Source organism: Rhipicephalus microplus, chromosome X (genome assembly GCF_043290135.1).
Source record: "Rhipicephalus microplus isolate Deutch F79 chromosome X, USDA_Rmic, whole genome shotgun sequence".
Classification (NCBI taxonomy): Eukaryota; Metazoa; Arthropoda; class Arachnida; order Ixodida; family Ixodidae; genus Rhipicephalus; species Rhipicephalus microplus.
Window position 1 is genome coordinate 431,857,722 of NC_134710.1, and position 20,146 is coordinate 431,877,867.

At 43.7% G+C, this 20,146-nt stretch overlaps 1 protein-coding gene across 5 annotated transcripts in view; it reads left to right on the forward strand.

The window, feature by feature from the left end:
- The window catches only part of LOC119160912 (uncharacterized), a 256,608-nt gene extending 242,741 nt beyond the window's left edge, over positions 1-13,867 (forward strand). For all 5 annotated transcript variants that reach the window (XM_037413180.2, XM_037413184.2, XM_037413182.2 and 2 more), the window contains 3 exons: positions 3,287-3,433; positions 3,817-3,920; positions 11,161-13,867. In XM_037413180.2, the coding sequence (XP_037269077.2) occupies positions 3,287-3,433; positions 3,817-3,920; positions 11,161-11,289 (380 nt within the window). In that variant the 3' untranslated portion in view covers positions 11,290-13,867. The remainder of the gene's footprint in view (positions 1-3,286; positions 3,434-3,816; positions 3,921-11,160) is intronic.
- Positions 13,868-20,146: the final 6,279 nt, after the last annotated feature.

The following is a 20,146-nucleotide window of genomic DNA, read 5'->3' on the forward strand; positions in this document are numbered from 1 at the left end:
GGCGGAAATGTTGTAGGCCCGTGTTCTCAGATTTGGGTGCACTTTAAAGAACCCCAGGTATTCGAAATTTCTGGCGCCCTCCACTACGGCGTCTCTCATAATCATATGGTGGTTTTGGGACGTTAAACCCCACATATCACTCAATCAACCGAAGTCGAAGTAGACATGCTTTGCAAGCTGTGTGTGGAATTTGTTGACTCACTGCAAAGCAAACGTGTGCAGTCGCACATCACTGATTACTTCAATTAATGATGGATGTCCTGTGATTTGTGAATAAATGTAGATCTTGTGAAACTTCCCCCTCATGTGTTAACTCAATGCACATGCAGTGCCACTGCATGGGGAGCCCTCCGTTTACTTAGCTTTATTAATTCGAACTTCTTTCAATTTGAACAAATTTCTGGGCCCCTTGAGTTCAAATTATCAAGATTCGACTGTTATTGGATACCATGTGTAATTCTATCACCATAGATTACAGTGCAGGCGGCATACCACGGTGGTCATGGTAACTGTGCATCTCATGATGCTCAAATCAGCCAATGGCTGTGTCCATTTGGTTATGACACCATAAAAATTGAGCCTATGTCATCATTTGACAAGAGAAGAGCAAGTGATTTTGAGCTGACTTTGAAACTTAATTGTTAAATCCATGCCGCAGGCTGTGCTGTAATATTTGGCTCACGTGTTCAGAGGAGCCTTGACTACTAATCGGCAGTAGTCTGACAAAGTTCTGAAAGTGCTCTTAAAGGGCCAGGAAACAGGCTCCAGCTTTTTTTTTTTTTTTTGACATCCCTTGAACCAGCTTTGCGAATTCGTACGACAGACCGTGGCGATCCCATTATTCGAATAATACAGCAATGCACGGCACAGAGGTTCCAATTTGAAAAACAATACCCACGTCTGACGAATCCCCTTCGCATACGCAGTGACATAAATGTGCCCATGGTCGACTTGACATGCCACTGAGCGTGTCGATTGGTCCTTTACACTACGAAACAGTGCCTTGACCCTGCGGTGATGCAGTTTCGGGCACGCAGTCCACATTTTTATTTTCTTCTGCTGCCCTCTGCCCTTTTGTAGGGCAGAGGGCGGTATTGCCAGAACGGAAGCCTCGGAGATGAAGAGATGTCTTGCTACTTTACCGCTAGGGGAAGGGTGCCCCTCCCATCTCGCTTTTTCCCCGTGCTACTATGACACGTGCTCATGAAGGGAAAGCCCTGCTTGGTCGGAGCCATTACGACAGGTTGTGCGAACTCCTTTATATGCGCACACGAATATTTGAAACCCGCTGAAGTGGATGTTCCAGCCCCTGTAAATTCTTTATAGCACGAATTCGCAAAATTCTTGTGGCAGCTTGTTCACATAGAAAAAATGTGCATATTTTTTTTCATTACAATTTTTGTACCTCTGGGTTGTTTACTGGCCCTTTATGAATTTTACATGTCTGCTGTCATGGCTGCAAGTCGCACTAACACTTGCAGGGCCTGCTTTTATTCTGTTTTTTTTTAGAGAACTGAGCTATCTTTGTCACAGGTACAGAAAATCAAAAGCCCTCAAGCCTAGATAATTGACATGTCACTTGATGTTCCTAATGCTGCACATCGTTGTTGATGAGATAAAAAAAGACACATCCGTTGATTTTTTTCTAAATCTGCTAGTTTGCTTCTGTACTTTATGCCTGTCCAGGAAGCTGGATTGAAGAAGGCCACAGCTCTCTGTGGTTGTTTCATGGTTGTGGGGCTTAGTGAAGCTCCGGTCTGCTTGTTCTGTTGTCTGTCTAAGTGTGTGCAGCAACCATATAGTTTTCATGCTTGTCATGTCACCTGTAGTAACTAGCTATGAGCTACAGGTAGGCTTCAGCTTGCAGTGCAAGCACGACGATGTCTAGAAGGGAAGAAATGGAAGCAGCACGTGGCATTCTCTGTAATAATAGGTCTATTGTAGCAACTCCTCTGAGTATTGAAAAGAACCTGTTAATCTCAAGCACCAGTGCACTTATCCAACTTTGCTTATCAAAATATGTAAAATGGGTGATCGCTGGTCTTTATAAATCATTATATTTTCTTTGCTATACATACCAGCACAATGCTGCGATTCTATATCCTTGTTAGTAGCCTCAGTGAACTTACCCAGATATTTATATTTCCCAAGACAGATGTGTATGCCAAGATCAAAGCAATAAAAATAAACTTAATTTTCAGCATTTTACTTGCATGTCACGAACACATTAAAGTGTGTTAGCACACGGTAGTACATCCTTACATAATCTGCATGGGATAGGTGTGATATATTTGGGGGGGGGGGGGGGGGTAGAAAATTTTCACAGAGAACTTAAGGTGTGGCATCATACAAAGAAGTAAGCTTTACCATAAATCTTGATACCCATAATCAAGAATAGTAGGAGTAAGTTAAAAGAAAAAACTTAAAGGAACATTCTGGTACAGGCCACTGACACATGGTGCCGCTTAACCCTTCACTGCCGAGTGTCACGAGTTCGCGACATACCGAAAAACTTCGAGCAAGCAAGTCATGAAATGCGAGCAAGCAAGTCATGATGCGAGCAAGCAAGTCATGATGTCAGTGCGCACCCTCGCAGGTGCGCACTGACATCACTCTCTTCCTTACCCGCAGCACGCTCACCGCAGCACCCGTAGCTGCCGGCTTCTCCGCTAGCTGGCAACGAACTTCTCTCTTGCTTCACCCTCTCCACCACCCACAATGCTCAACTACACGTCGAGTTGAAGCACACTTTCGGCTCGTTTATCTGTGATGAAACTTGCACGAAACCCAACCTGCCTCCCGTGTTTTTGCATTTCAAACGAACGTTTACTCAAGTAAATGCTACACCGAGTTTCGCTTCGAACTGTTCTTCCAGCACCTGCGTCGACACCTGTTTCAACCGGGTCAACGCCATGTGCACCGCCTCTGCTTCACATCCCATCAGGGTTCCTTTCGGGGAGATGGTCCATCAATTTTTTGTTGCAAGGTCCTCGTTTCTGTGGCATATGGAGAATTTTCAACATACAATTAAGCATACAATAAAGTTGCATTTTAGATAATTTAACTGCAGAATCATTTAAAGATTGCTATTTAAAGCTGGACAATGAAAACAGCTTTTATTTTGTTCGGTAGTTTCATAAGTCAGGCATTAAAAGCGACACACTTCATTTGACTCCATTCTCTTTATGGTAAAGCTTGTTACGTTAAGCTTGCGTAACATGATTCGTACTAGCATGTCTTACGGAAGGTGTGTTGCATGCAAGATTATCCTTTTTGTTATTTGCAGCTTTGCGGAAGCACTATGTGGATGTGCTGAATCCGAGTAGCAACAAGGCATCCGGTGACTCTCCATCAGCGCCTGCAGTGGCAGCATTTCCAGAACAGTCAGCTGCACAAGCCCCCGTCCAGTACTTTGTTCCCCAGGCTGTGGGTGGTAAGTAGATTAGACTGGACACAATATTGCGGGCTTTCATGATGTTCCTTTGTTCGCCAGGCAAATTTTGTAACCCCACACTGCCTCTACAGCAAATCCCATTGCATGAATCACCAAAGGTGCACATTTTCATAAAACTTTTGCAGTGTTGCTCAGTTTATCAACAGAATGGGGTGTTCTTGTGCCCTCGAATGTATCTCAGTCCTGTGCACCAACCGTACACTAGCGTTTGGGCTAAATCGCATGTTGCGAGCTGTGTGGAACAATTAATTCTAATGTCCATCATATGGCCACTCTCTCTTGTTATGTGCACGTCATCTGGCATGCTAAATCTGCTTCAAACGAGGCCGCAGGACTTCTTCTCATTCTTTTTCTCTGCACAGACCAACATGCCGAAAATTCTGGCTACGACTTTGTGTCGCCTACTCCGTTGCCAGACCAGACTGCACCTGCTCCTCCACCACCTCCAGAAACCGTGCCTGCCTATGTGAGCCTTAATTGGAAAAATCTTGTGTGCATGTTTGGAACAATACATTGAGGGCTTTATGCTGAGAACTTGACATTTGTTTCTAATAGTAATCATTTTCTTGTATTAATCGCTAATCGGCATGTGCAGTCTACTGGGATTGAAGCTTGTACAGCCAACACTCACTCCGTTCTGTGTGACACAACTGCACGCCGAAGAATGTTTCATTTTGATAGTATATAGTTTGCTGAAGAGGATATGAGGCTAAATCTAATAATATAACACTCAGGCCACTTATATTGTAGCTGCTTGTAATGCAGGACCAGCTATTGACGCACTCTTTTGTGTCTCTCAATTACCTTTTCGTAAGACTGTGCAGAACACTACTTATTGTGTTTGACACAAATCAGGGTTAAGCTCAGCCATTCTGACAAATACACACTTTCTACTGTTAGGCTGTTCCTGGATCAAGTACCCCATGTTTGTGCACAGGTGCTTGAAATTGAAAGTTACATTTTCAATAGACTTGTGTCAATTTTTTGAAGCATTCAGATATTTGAATAAATATTGCTATATTTGAATTCTTTTTTATGTGAATTTAATTTCTTGAAAATTTTTGAATACTTGGAATGAATGAATAAGTGTTATTCGTTTGCATGTAATCCCTGTAAAGGTACTTTCACTGCAGTAGATTGATGCTAAGCTGTAGATTGGTGCTAAAAGAATTATTTAAGTGTATGTCACTGTGCATGTAACCTCCTTTAAAGGTAGTTTCACTGCTGTGAAGCACTAAGTCGAGAAAAGGCCTATCCAGGGCAAATGAGAACTGCTGCAGAGTCAGGAAACGTGGCTATGGCATGTTAGCAGTTAGAGCTGGAAGTGCATACCGCATTTTTCGCGAGCAAGAAAAGTCAACGTGCTGCAAATGCCAGCATTGCTGCTGACCACGTTAGTTATCATAGCTGAAAAACACAAAAACTTTGTTCTGTCTTTAAGTTTTGTTAGTTAAATCGTCCCGGCGATAAATATCCGGTGCTGTGGCCGGATCGATATACGCGTGCCGTTGTTACTTTATCTTGTAGAATGCGTCTTGCAAGTGAAATGAGAAGTTGCGGCCTTAACTTAACTCTAATTGTGGGGGGGGGGGAAGGAAGGAAAGCGGCATAGCGGTGTTCGAAAGTTTCATGGCCTTGCTCCAACCCGTGCAGAATGCTGTTTAAGTCATCTTCACCACAGTACTTTAGTGCATTGAAAAAAAGCATGTTACGATTTTGAAGGGGCTCTTAGCATTAGTCATGAGACGCAGCTCATTTTGTTCATTTACTCATGCGTGTATACGCCGCATAACTGTGAGTACTAGTATGATTGCCAACTTCTGAAAAAAATGTTGCAGGCAAGCATTTGGAGTAGTGTATGACATTGCTTGCGCCTATTAAAAAATTGTGCGCCTTTTTTCTTTTTTTCTCCCACGCTTACTCCTCAGTTTCACTAATCCCCTTATTTCCAAGGTTGCCAGCTTGGCAGATTCACATTTAAATTCACTGAGTCTGTCAAAGTATTTGAAAGATGCAGAGAATGCTAATGTGGATTTATCATTTCTCGCTCAGTGGGGTGGTTAAAATTAGAACTATTATTGAAATAGCAGTGCTTATGTTTACTCTGCACGATTCAGGTGATGTTGAATAGTGTGTATTTCCTCTTTTTTTTTTTCTAGATGTAAGCCTTCTCTTTTTATACTACTCCAAATTTGGTCTTTTGTGATAAAAAATGATTTTTTTGTTCCGGAACTTACACCAAATTTGCATTCTGGTGCTCCAAAAGTAGACTTTAGCTGCTCCGAAAATTGCTCCAAATTGTCTTTTGGCTGTTGCACCCCTGTATTCGCACAGGCCTCGTTTCAATTTTTAAAAGATATTGTGCAGGTCAGTTGGATCATGACAAATATGCCAGTTTTTTATGATATGTGATATATGGCATTCAAATTCCATTAAAAATTATTCGACGAAAATCACTGTTTGCTTCAAACATAACTATTCTCACAAGACTAATTTTCGAGGCACTCGATGTTGTTTTATTTTTTTCGTAACCCTTGAATTTCTTGAGCAATCCTGTACAAAATGTGACCTGTTTTCTACAGTAGATGAACACTGATCTGGCACACTTCCCATTATAGAAACATTGCACTGGCGCGAGTGTGCACGTGTTTTGCTTTGCATGAAAATAGAAACCGCACTGGGAACAAAGCAAGAGACGTATAGTGGTACTTGGTGGTGGCGCTTCTCTCGTTTCTACACTTCCTTTTTTATGCCCTGACCTGTTGTATGTTTCACTTCTCCGCCTATAATATATGGTTTTATAGAAGAAGTAGAAATTTATGCAGTAAAAATTCATTAATTAGAAGTCACTGGGACTGTGAGAAATCTTAGGATTAAGCGAGTTTTCGAATTAACGGAACATACAAAAAGTGGGATGCAAAAAACTTGAAAATATTCAAAAGTAATCAGGACTGTTCGTTTGCTGTGCCGGTTAGTTTGCGGCTCCAAGAGTTATGTTGTCCAGAAATACCAGCTGGGTCACAGTTTCGCTGCAAACAAGGGGGAGTGCCTGGCCTCGTTGCTGCTACCGCAAAAAAAAAAGAATCTTATATAAAATGCGCGCCTGCAAAAAAAAGGCATTTTCACTGCGACACAGTAATGACACGCGGGCAGCATTTTGCCTGCTCCTCGCTGCGTCATCACGTCATGATGCGACCAGTCACTCATTTGTTCTAGTAAAAATAAAGAATTTAATAATGGGCAGTGTGACAAAATTTGCTATGGGTTTTGGCTGGAAAACATGATCATTGGAGCTTTCGAACAGACTTTTTGAAGTAGGTGTTGCAGGCAAAAACTCCGCCAGCATGGCAAATACAAAAATTGCTAGAGCAACCGGCACTCAAAGGCTCACATACATTGCGAATTCCACAAAACTGTCTTTTATCGCGTTCTTTATATTCCCCGAAAGAGTGGGTAAATCATGACGCACTGACGTTTCGAGAAGCATGGAACAAGCTGCTTACGCGTGACCGCTGTGTGGCAGTGAAGAATGTCTTGTTTTCCGCATGTGCAGATTTCAGTTGATCAGGTGACAGTTATTTTTTTCTTTTTACAATTTTATTTTTCGAAATTGGCGTGCTTCAGCTGCCACTCATTAGTGCTACCGCTACAGTACATTGCTTAGTGTCTCTTCAGGGCGGTCTTTCCCACTGTTTTGCGGCAAAATTGGGATCTGGAATTCCCACTGCACTCAAAGTTTTCTAATTAACCAGACTTGTGCTTACTGCCGCTTCAAATTATCTGCACAAACTTACATTGCAAAATACGGGACCACAGAAATACCTTGAATTAAGTGGTGTTTCAAAATAACAGAGTTCAAATTAATGAGGTTTTACTGTACTATGTTGTCTGCTGTGTTGGTGTAGCGGTTGCGGTGCTTGGCTGCTGACCCAAACGTCATGGGCTCGATCCTGGCCACGGCAGTCGCATTTCGATGGAGGCGAAATGCTAGAGGCTCAAGTTCTGGGCAGTGCCAGTGCACAATGAAGAACACCTGATAGTCAAAATTTGGGAACTCTCCCATAAGGTGTACCTTATAACTATATCATGGTTTTGGCATATGAAACCCCATATAATATTTTTTACTTATTACTATGTTCCACTGCCCTAGCAAGAGCACGGCTCAGCATATGTGGGTAAGTTGAGATTAGTGGAGTAGAGTAACGCAAAAAGTGGGGAAAAGAAGCACTATGTTGCTGGAAAGCAGTGCCACAGGAGAAGACTGGCACGTTAGAAGGTTGTCCTCAGCAGGACTCCCTGTATGCAAGACCATGTGCTGGTCTGAAAGGCATGCCCGCAGCTAACGCTGCCTTGTGAACTGACCATGGCAGCAGTGCTAACAGATACATCTTGGCACTTTTGGCAAGCCTGTCTGCTGCTGGGGGTTTTGATATGGGCAGATGGCCAATGCAGCAAGACCGAACAGCTGGCGTCCTGGGATGTAAGCAACCTTTTGGGCTCGAGGTCGATGCCATCTTGGCCCTCTTAGGTCACCGCAAGCCAAACAGCACTGCCTTTGCGTCAACAGCCATTTGAGTTCGCCAGATAGAGGCCTGCTACCTTTGCAGCAGTTGAGCTCATCTGTGCTTGTAGATGCATGCAAGCTCTCTCACGGGAAACCAGCTGCTCCCACTACCTGCTGATGCGCCTTTTCTCACTTTCTCTGAACTTACCTCCTCTTAACGTGACTCTGCCTGTCTTTCAAAGAGCAATCTGCCTTTTTCACGATGCCACAGTGCATTCGCCTTTCCGTAGCGGAGAAGTCACGCAACAACTCCTGGTCTCAGAAGCCTTCGTTCTAGCAATGCAAGTCCAAGCCCCTACCTAACCCTACCAAATCGCTAGAGGGCAGCACGGGAAAATGGAAAAGACGGATGGGTGCACGAAATTAGTGATGCTCAATTTGATGTCTGTCAGTGTGGTCAGCCGTTCAGATAATGTCCACTGTGCTTATACCGTTCGAGAATAAATAAAAGAAATGCCTGTATTGGAGCCAGACGCCAAAAGTTGTAACTAATGCTACTGACCATGCTGCTGATGCTTCATGATTAGCACTTGTGCAGTTTATTTTGGTCTTTGTGTCCTCATTGGCGTAATTCCAATCTTTATCCAATTTTATCCGCACTGAAGATCAAAAATGGGAAATGTATGATGACTCTGGCCAATCAAGAAAGTTTTCAAAGGATGTAATTATCAACAAGAGAACTTCAAGCAGTCATAGCTGTCCTTGCCGTTTTGACTTTAAGAGATCACTACTTCGAAAAAGTGGAGATGTCATTTGACATCACCTTTATAGCGAAATCAGTTTACCAAAGACTGCAAAAATTAGAACGAGAGAAATAAACAACATTGCCCAGCTAATGCAAAAAAGTGTGAATAGCTGCATTAATATTCTTTATTTTTGATGCATCTCACCAATAGTTTTTACATTTTAGTGCATAAAATTATCTATAGTGTATTGGACATTCCTACAGTGAAATATTCTTTCTTGGTATGCTGCTTTGTGTCTTTGAATATCCTTAGACAGGCTCTTGAAAATTGAAAGAATTTGAATTTTTGCTTTTAAAATGTTTACTAACACCGAGTGTCTAACCGTCACAACTATATTTTAGCAACATAGAACCACAGGTCGTAATCTGGCAAAATGAGTCCGTATTATCCAAACTTCATGTTGGGGGAAGGGTGCTGTGCTGTGTGACGATCGTTTCTATTTCGCTCCGCAGGATGGGGCTGGCTAGTTCCGCTGATACACGCTGTATAAATCCAACAGCATCATTATGAAAGACTTCATTCACCAGCAGCAGTTATTAATAAAATGGTAGTGCAAATTATAATTGATGAGCAAGTGCCGTTACAGTAAGTGCAGGGGCACTATGTGGCTCCTGCACAGCAGCAAAGCATTACCCAATATAAAAGAATTTCTACAGGCTTTTGCAGCCACTTCAATCAGCTTGGAACAAGTTTTTTTTTATTTGTGTGAACGGGAAGGCCAACACCCTCTTAAAAAAAAAAAAAAAAAACATGCCTGGAGCGTGAGCCGCAATCTCTCTGCCCTACACTCTGAATGACTTTGCCCTCACCCTCCGGTACAGAGGAGGACACCTCTGGCGGTCGCCCCTTGTAAGCGCTCAAATATCTGACAGTCACCTCTGAGCAGCTGTCAAAATAGTCACATGACTAAGCAGTACAATGGCGAGCGCTCTGCCATGGCATCTGGCCGTAAGACGTGGCAGGAGACACGGCCTCTGAGATTTAGCGCTGGCGGGAGGCTCCCGGTGCAAACAAAAGCGATGTTCCTGGCGTAGTTGTTCTAGGACATGTTAAAAAGGCATATCAGCTTAAATGGGGTCACCTATTGGCTACTGGGAGCTGTTGCTCCTGGACAGCTTCCACGGCTCACTGGACGGTAGAGCAGCGCTAAGACACTTATCTCATTAATATTCTAATTTGAGAGTCAAAACTCACCTGCTTGGAACACCAGGACACCTTACTGCGAAAACTAAGGTTGTGATGCCTAACAACGTTACCACAATGAGTGACGAACGTATAACGCAAAATACAAAAACTTTTATTTACATTAAGCTTGAAAAGAAATTGTGATTAGAGATGGGTGAGCACATTCGAGCGATGATGCGATCAGTTTGTGCTGCATTTGTCTGCTGCAACACTTGAACCATTGGCGTGACCAAAGTCCTTTCAGGTTGGCTTGGCTGGAGGCTCGGCCAGAAGCAATGAGTGTTGTCAACCACAATTTGAGTCTACCATGGCTTTAGCACGCTGAGAGCAGCATGGTCATGTCTGTCGTCAGCCTGCGTCAGCACTGCAAAAGTACGCTTTACGTGCCCAATTTGGAAGAAAAATGCTGCTAATTTCGTCCACTACAAGCCAATAGTCCATTGTTTTGTGGTCTATTAGAAGCTAACTTCACTCCATTAATTTAATACACAGACCAAACTTAGGCTGAATAATGGTCTTTTGTATACGAAAGCCCGTTATTATAATTATGCAGGTCTGTTATGATGAGCATAGACTGTATTAGTTCACAGAAAATTATCAAGTGCTCGCTGCCACGGCCAACATTGGTAGCCCTTGACTGGAAACTGAAGAACTAGGCCTCATATTAGCATAGAGACAGTGGGCCAGATAGTGTTCTTTTGGGCAGACTTGAAAGATATCCCACCTTTGTTTTGGCCTTATCTAAGAAATGGTGCTGTTTATTTCTTTTTCATTATAATTTTAGTCAGCTTTGTTAGCGAACAGTAGAAAAATTTATAGTGCCATTACATTGCTCATGATATGCAATTCAAAATTTCATGCTGAGTTATGTCTGAAAGTTCTTTTGCACACTGCTGTATAGGCCTTTGCACTTGTCAGCGTCACTTTTGGCATCACTCGTAAACCGGCATATAGAACACTTATTGTGTGCCGATAAGCAAACTGTGCTCCACCTTTAGAGTTCAATGTTTCATGTATTCTGTGTGGGGACAAAAGGGTTGAATTTCTTGCAGCATCATGGGCACCGGCTGCACATGAAAAAGAGAACAGGTTGCTTGTTTAAGACTCCCTGTCTGGTGCTTACACTCGTAGAAAGAATGATTTGTGGTCTAAGTTTTGTGTTGTCAGTACGGGGCACCGAGGGCATTGACACATTTTTGTCCCTTACGCAGCAACCCACAGCCAAGGCTGTTTCGACGCCGATGATGTTTGATCCCGCGGACTTCTCGTCAGGGGTTGCGGACAGCAGTCGCAACGCAGCTGGTGGTAACATGGCCAGGAGGAGAGCCTACCCTACGTAGCAGATGTCACTTCTATGACTTGGCAGCCATCTTGCGTACCTTTCTTTGCAAATCCTTTTTTTTTGGGGGTCTTTTTTTTTTTCCCTACTAGAGGACAGTATTTCTTTTTTCATGTGCTACTTTTTCCAACTCATGGTACAATTTGGGATCTTATTATTTCTGACCTCCTATTGTTTTTCTTCTTTTATGTACTTGCCCTCCCATGGAAGGGTAGTGTTCTGGGACTTTTCTGCCATGTTTTCTGGTAGTAGGTTTATTTCATAAAGTTTGATGAAACCCATGTGGAAATGCTTGAAATTGTGCAGTTTGCATGTTGTATTATGCCACTATGCACTGTCAATGAACATTTACTTTTGTCATAATTATCTTCACATGTGCATTCATGTAGTATTCAAAGACTGCACATGTTGACACCAAGGCTGGCGGTCCGCTGGTATTAAGTGTGGCACTTAATTTGCTAGAGTGCATCAAAGCTACCTTCATGACGCAAATGAAATTCTTGGTCGCATGTTTCTTCCCACTTTACATGCGACTGAAGCAGCACCAAGTCACTTTTATGCTGCATCAAGGTCCTTCATAGCCTTAGATTGTTTTTTAAGGCCTAGCATGGCAGTTTTGATCCTTACGTGCCGAATAGCTGAGAAATGGTAAATTGTGAGTGCGACAATGCAGTGCTGTAGGTATCATATACCGCATGAGCAAAACATTGCTTTTTCAACACGAGCATGGCATATTCGCTTGATTGCTACTGCAAAAAAATAAGTTTGTTTGCTCCCAATGCATTGCTCAGTAATTGTATGATATTTTGCAATTTTTAACCTGGTTCTAAATGAGATTTCATGAGCTTACCGAAAAGTAACACCAGTGACAGCTTGCTCACTCTGCAAGGGCTCAGAGGTTATGCACAACTTGTGATACCTAGATCACCATCTCTCCTACAATCAAGGTTTAAGTCTATACACAGAGTTATTCTGCCTTTGATTGCCATCAGTCACAATCGCAGCAGGCCTAGCCAAATGGTGGCACGAGTGTTTTGCTATCGTATGTGCCCTGCAGCGAAGATGAAACAAAGCAGAGGCAGTGTTCAATGGACTTATGACAAAAAGAAGAAAAAGAAAGAAATGGTGCTGCTTAGTGCATGGCTGTACAGTGCCACAAGGTCTTGCACGCCGATGATGACCAACTTTTGCCTTAACGATGATGATTAAGATTGCTTTGTGGATCTCTCTTATGAACTGCTTGGTTTTGGTGCAGGATATAGCACTCTGTATCTTATCTCTCCCTAAAGTAGGCAATAGTGTTTGCCACTATCGTTATGGAGATGCTGCTATCATTCCGTTGTGCGCAAAACCTCGGTGATGAGGTGGCGTGCTGTAGTAAATGCTGTTTAAAAGCTTATATTAGTGGTTGGTGATGACCATTTGTGATGCCTTTTTTGGGAGCTTTCTCCTATTGTTTGTCTGTCTGCTTAAACTTATTATTGTACATAGAAGCAGGCCTTTTATAAACATAGCATATGGCAGAGCTACAGTAGTACGAGTGCTGCGTCAGGCCTGATGACTTGGTCCTGCCCTCATAGCAATTGTAGGTCTCTCTCACTGATGGCCGCGAGTTGGATTGAGACTTTTCTTTCTGCAAATGGCTCTGTGGCTGGCAGTGCCGTTTGTAGAAGAAATGCATTTTCTTTTGAACTAGATAATTTTTAACTTTTTGAAATGATTGTGAAAGGTACTTTATCGGCATTGTTTATGATATTGTGGTGGGTATTTTGGATAGAGCATGGATCTTTTTGTTGTCTATTCTGCATGCAGGCACACAGTTGCGGCAAAATAAAAGCGAAGCCTCTCAGCAATGGCTGCTCTTTTTGTGTGCTTCACCAATAACTCTGCTCAATTTCTTTTGTTTGTATTCAGGTGTGCACATATGTTGGAAAGCACAAATAGGTAATTTAAAGTTGTGCATAATATCAGTCAAGGCGTGGGGCTCAAGAACTGCATAACTGAAAGGCTGGGATTCAGTGATTTCATACCTCAGTGCATTTTCTTTGCTCTTTCTTCATTAGAGCAGAGTTGGGAGCTGCATTGAGCATTGCTAGCATTTGCCAATCGGATTGTGTTTTGAAGTGCAGTGCAATCTAACCGTTGAGTGCCGGTCACTAAGGGACAAGGAAAAAATGCAATCTAGAGAGGAATCACTGTTGAAATGCCGTCCCTGTATCCACCCATATGCACGTGCGGTCTTTAAAATTTCTATGGTGTCCTGAACTGTATATTTCAATTTATGTCTAAGGAATTGCCTTGTGTACGTGATCCCTAGGAATGTTCCAATTTTCTGCGATCTTTCTCAGTGCTTTGATATATATTTGTTTTGTTTTTCACATCTGATGCGCGCATTCGTGCCATGCCTATCGCGCACTTACGGGCATGTCTGCTGCATGAACGCACTGTTTGGGTGGGTTTTGCTTGTTAAAAAGCCAACTAGCATTTGTTTTTTCCTATGCTGGCTGTTCTCTGAGACATGTACGGAATGAATGAAAAAAAAAAAAACGATGCTGAAGGAATAAAAGTTTCAGTGAGAACAGTCGTTTTCTCTCAAGTGAATATAACTGAGCTGAAAGGGACACTAAACAGAAATGGGAAGTTGTACTTCAATGGTAGATGATCCTATTGCAATCACAGTTATACCATTCTTGCTGTTAATGCAGCAACAGTGTTGTTCATGTTAACAATAATGGCATAGTCCTGTTTTTAATGTTTTTCATTAGGGGTAGTATTTTTGTGCCTTTTCAAGCACGATTCCAAATCAACTTGCGCAACTTTCTGTTCTCTTGTGTACATGTTTAATGAGCGAAAAAATGGCAAAATACTGAGGGATAGGTGCTGACGCCGCTTCAAATTTTCTGCATCGGGCATTTTAGACATCAAACATGGATACAGCAGCCATGCAGTGACTGTTAACGAATGCAATGATATCTCGTGGTGCCTTCCAGTTTGCTGAGAGCAATGAAACTTGTGACGGCGTTGTTTCAAGGCCAAGTCTGGGCTGGAGAAATTAAGAAAGCAATATTGAATGTTTGATTCAAAATTTTTATACTCATCAGTCTTTTTTTTTTTTTTTTTGCGCTAAATGGCATGCATTTCTGAAGGTTCCTATTCCAGTCTGACTGAACGTCTAGTTTTACTTCAGTGTCTCTTTAACAGGTTCGCTGCAGCAAGCTTTCTTGAGGTCTCGTTTACATGCGGAGTGAACCCATGGGTAGGCCACTCGGTATATCTTCCAGGTGTGCCGTGAACCCACCAATGGGTCCCGGCATCTAATGCAAAAAAAAATTTCTGATTATTTACAACGTCGTGCAACAAGAATAATGCTTCTGCGCATTTCTTTGGTGGAGTCATTAAAGCAGCAAGCAGATGGATGCTCGTAACATCACGACCGCATATTAGGAGCACACGCGATGACCCACCGGTGACCCATGCCGCAGTGAACGTGTTAAACCTGTTTGGCAAGCACAAGAGGCCATGCTCAATGGTTGACTGTTTGAAAATTGTGTATGGGTAGAACAATGCTAACTGTCACATAGCCTGGATAGTCGTACAATCGATTGAGAGCAACAAGAACAAAAGAAGCGGCTTCTTTTGCCTTCAAGTCGTCTTAGGCAAATGAATAAAAAATATAAGTTTTTTTTTACACTTGGGGTCTGGGTAAAGCACAATAATTTTCAAGTCACCAACGGTTTGCCATGTCTGATTGATAATAAGATGTTAGATGTGAATTGAAAATAACCATTGCTGGCGCATTTTTTAGTTTCTTTTAATTAATGCAGTGTAAATCTGCAAATGCGTGTGTACACATACACACCTTTAATTTGGTGCTTTACAGTGCACATTGCTATTCTATAAATTTAGGCCAGTGAAATCGAGGGTTCCAACTATCACAGAGTTTCCTAAAATTAACTAGAGGGGACTCTGGCGCTGCGATCGTTCAGCGACCATGGGAATGATGGGTAGTACACACATTTGCCTAGTCTTTGTACTTGCAGACGGCGAATCGTACTTGCGGCTTCGTTTATTGCTGTGTTTTGGTTTCGTTTAGAAAGAAAGATTCAACCCTTTTGAACTTCATGACCCAATTTCGAAAGGTAAGTCTAAAGAATAAGATGGTGAAGCGCAACCACTGAAAATTTGCCAATATTTGTTTCGTGAGAAAACAACTTCAAGCCACACGAACACAGGGAGCCAGAAGCATGCCACAAGGACGAATATTAGACAAATGTGTGTACTATTCATTATTCCCATGCTCGCTGAAGCGCCGTGTGTTGCAGATCTCATAGACATTAGCGCCAGAGTTCCTTCTAGTGTATATTAGGAAACTCTATGCCAACCATAGGTCGGCAAAAATTGCGGAGCTCACTCATGAAATATATTTTGCACTTAGGGCCCACTCGGACTCAGACTCGCCAAAATTTTCCTGAGCCGGACTCGCTCGTACTTACACTTGCCAAAAATATTTTTCGACCGGACTCGCCGATACCAACGCGTCCTATATTTTATGCAATGCCAGTGCAAATGCGCTCGTTTCAACGTGTGCCGTCGGCCCACCTTAGTTTAGAGAGTGGCCGTGATACGATGCCACATGAGAGGTAGGGGCGCTTGCAACACACGTACGTCCGAGCACTGTCCCACGGAGACACGATAGACTTGTGTCTCTCTACAATATTATACGTCTGTCATACATGTTCTTTTGAGCTCCTTTTTTGTGGCTGGAAGCAATGCCGCCGCCACCTCGCTGCGCTAGTAATGCAGCAGGGTCGCCGTGACGTGTTTCCGTTGGTTGCCCGCATAGCGCCACAAATATTACCGTATTTACTCGAATCTAACGCGCACCTTTTTTCCGGTTAAGCGAGTTCATAAATCACATGCGCGTTAGAATCGTGAACGAAAAAAAATGAGTACGGTCATTCTATTGCCATCGGCATTCCAAAACGGCCGCTTCTACGTGCCTCGACATGGCGCATCAGCCATTTCTGTCTATGTGTTTCCCATGTGCGGCACTTCGTTCGTACGTGTGCTGAGGAGTTCGTCATGTTGGTGTGCATTAGCATCGACGGCATGGAAGGGCCGACTCCAAAAACTCGACGAGTGCACCACGATGCCGCTTTTGAAAGAAAAGTCATCGCGTGTGCCGAAACGGGCGCAAATCGGGCTGCATCGCGGTCGTTCGGAGTTCCCTAAACGTGCTTGCGGGACTGGCGGAAACAAAAGCAGAATATTGTCGACAGCAAAGATTCACGCAAACGCTTCAGTGGACAACAGTACTGAAAGTTGGGCGAGTTGGTACTCATTCATGACTTCTTTGCGCAAACACGTACACGGACACAAGGAAAAAAGGCAAACAACACGGGCGCAAACTCACAACTGGTTTATTTTGAACAACGAACTGTACTTATATCTTCACGTAGCCCACACGCCCCCCCATCGGTGGATCCAGGCACAAACGAGATAACCTAAAGAAAGCTTATTCAGCGCTTTTCATCATTCCCATGGCGCTGCGATCGTTCAGCGACCATGGGAATGATGGGTAGTACACACATTTGCCTAGTCTTTGTACTTGCAGACGGCGAATCGTACTTGCGGCTTCGTTTATTGCTGTGTTTTGGTTTAGTTTTGAAAGAAAGATTCAACCCTTTTGAACTTCATGACCTGATTTCGAAAGGTAAGTCTAAAGAATAAGATGGTCAAGCGCAACCACTGAACATTTGCCAATATTTGTTTCGTGAGAAAACAACTTCAAGCCACACGAACACAGGGAGCCAGAAGCACGCCACAAGGACGAATATTAGACAAATGTGTGTACTATTCATTATTCCCATGCTCGCTGAAGCGCCGTGTGTTGCAGATCTCATAGACACTAGCGCCAGAGTTCCTTCTAGTGTATATTAGGAAACTCTATGCCAACCATAGGTCGGCAAAAATTGTGGAGCTCACTCATGAAATATATTTTGCACTTAGGGCCCACTCGGACTCAGACTCGCCAAAATTTTCCTGAGCCGGACTCGCTCGTACTTACACTTGCCAAAAATATTTTTCGACCGGACTCGCCGATACCAATGCATCCTATATTTTATGCAATGCCAGTGCAAATGCGCTCTTTTCAACGTGTGCCGTCGGCCCACCTTAGTTTAGAGAGTGGCCGTGATACGATGCCACATGAGAGGTAGGGGCGCTTGCAACACACATACGTCCGAGCACTGTCCCACGGAGACACGATAGACTTGTGTCTCTCTACAATATTATACGTCTGTCATACATGTTCTTTTGAGCTCCTTTTTTGTGGCTGGAAGCAATGCCGCCGCCACCTCGCTGCGCTAGTTATGCAGCAGGGTCGCCGTGACGTGTTTCCGTTGGTTGCCCGCATAGCGCCACAAATATTACCGTATTTACTCGAATCTAACGCGCACCTTTTTTCCGGTTAAGCGAGTTCATAAATCACATGCGCGTTAGAATCGTGAACGAAAAAAAATGAGTACGGTCATTCTATTGCCATCGGCATTCCAAAACGGCCGCTTCTACGTGCCTCGACATGGCGCATCAGCCATTTCTGTCTATGTGTTTCCCATGTGCGGCACTTCGTTCGTACGTGTGCTGAGGAGTTCGTCATGTTGGTGTGCATTAGCATCGACGGCATGGAAGGGCCGACTCCAAAAACTCGACGAGTGCACCACGATGCCGCTTTTGAAAGAAAAGTCATCGCGTGTGCCGAAACGGGCGCAAATCGGGCTGCATCGCGGTCGTTCGGAGTTCCCTAAACGTGCTTGCGGGACTGGCGGAAACAAAAGCAGAATATTGTCGACAGCAAAGATTCACGCAAACGCTTCAGTGGACAACAGTACTGAAAGTTGGGCGAGTTGGTACTCATTCATGACTTCTTTGCGCAAACACGTACACGGACACAAGGAAAAAAGGCAAACAACACGGGCGCATACTCACAACTGGTTTATTTTGAACAACGAACTGTACTTATATCTTCACGTAGCCCACACGCCCCCCCATCGGTGGATCCAGGCACAAACGAGATAACCTAAAGAAAGCTTATTCAGCGCTTATTCAGCGCTTTTCATCATTCCCATGGCGCTGCGATCGTTCAGCGACCATGGGAATGATGGGTAGTACACACATTTGCCTAGTCTTTGTACTTGCAGACGGCGAATCGTACTTGCGGCTTCGTTTATTGCTGTGTTTTGGTTTAGTTTTGAAAGAAAGATTCAACCCTTTTGAACTTCATGACCTGATTTCGAAAGGTAAGTCTAAAGAATAAGATGGTCAAGCGCAACCACTGAACATTTGCCAATATTTGTTTCGTGAGAAAACAACTTCAAGCCACACGAACACAGGGAGCCAGAAGCACGCCACAAGGACGAATATTAGACAAATGTGTGTACTATTCATTATTCCCATGCTCGCTGAAGCGCCGTGTGTTGCAGATCTCATAGACACTAGCGCCAGAGTTCCTTCTAGTGTATATTAGGAAACTCTATGCCAACCATAGGTCGGCAAAAATTGTGGAGCTCACTCATGAAATATATTTTGCACTTAGGGCCCACTCGGACTCAGACTCGCCAAAATTTTCCTGAGCCGGACTCGCTCGTACTTACACTTGCCAAAAATATTTTTCGACCGGACTCGCCGATACCAATGCATCCTATATTTTATGCAATGCCAGTGCAAATGCGCTCTTTTCAACGTGTGCCGTCGGCCCACCTTAGTTTAGAGAGTGGCCGTGATACGATGCCACATGAGAGGTAGGGGCGCTTGCAACACACATACGTCCGAGCACTGTCCCACGGAGACACGATAGACTTGTGTCTCTCTACAATATTATACGTCTGTCATACATGTTCTTTTGAGCTCCTTTTTTGTGGCTGGAAGCAATGCCGCCGCCACCTCGCTGCGCTAGTTATGCAGCAGGGTCGCCGTGACGTGTTTCCGTTGGTTGCCCGCATAGCGCCACAAATATTACCATATTTACTCGAATTTAACGCGCACCTTTTTTCCGGTTAAGCGAGTTCATAAATCGCATGCGCGTTAGAATCGTGAACGAAAAAAAAATGAGTACGGTCATTCTATTGCCATCGGCATTCCAAAACGGCCGCTTCTACGTGCGTCGACATGCGCATCGGCCATTTCTGTCTATGTGTTTCCCATGTGCGGCACTTCGTTCATACGTGTGCTGAGGAGTTCGTCATCTTGGTGTGCATTAGCATCGACGGCATGGAAGGGCCGACTCCAAAAACTCGACGAGTGCACCACGATGCCGCTTTTAAAAGAAAAGTCATCGCGTGTGCCGAAACGGGCGTAAATCGGGCTGCATCGCGGTCGTTCGGAGTTCCCTAAACGTGCTTGCGGGACTGGCGGAAACAAAAGCAGAATATTGTCGACAGCAAAGATTCACGCAAACGCTTCAGTGGACAACAGTACTGAAAGTTAGGCGAGTTGGTACTCATTCATGACTTCTTTGCGCAAACACGTACACGGACACAAGGAAAAAAGGCAAACAACACGGGCGCAAACTCACAACTGGTTTATTTTGAACAACGAACTGTACTTATATCTTCACGTAGCCCACACGCCCCCCCCATCGGTGGATCCAGGCACAAACGAGATAACCTAAAGAAAGCTTATTCAGCGCTACGTCATGATAAGAACCACAAAACAACGAAAATTGAAGAGTTCACGCATCTGCAGACGGATTGTTGCACGCGCCTTTCAAAAAATCAAATTCTTTATCGGCTTCAGTGGACCACAGCAGGGTCGGTTTTCGCAAATTGAAGAGCTGCTCGGCGAGTATGTGATTGAGCAGT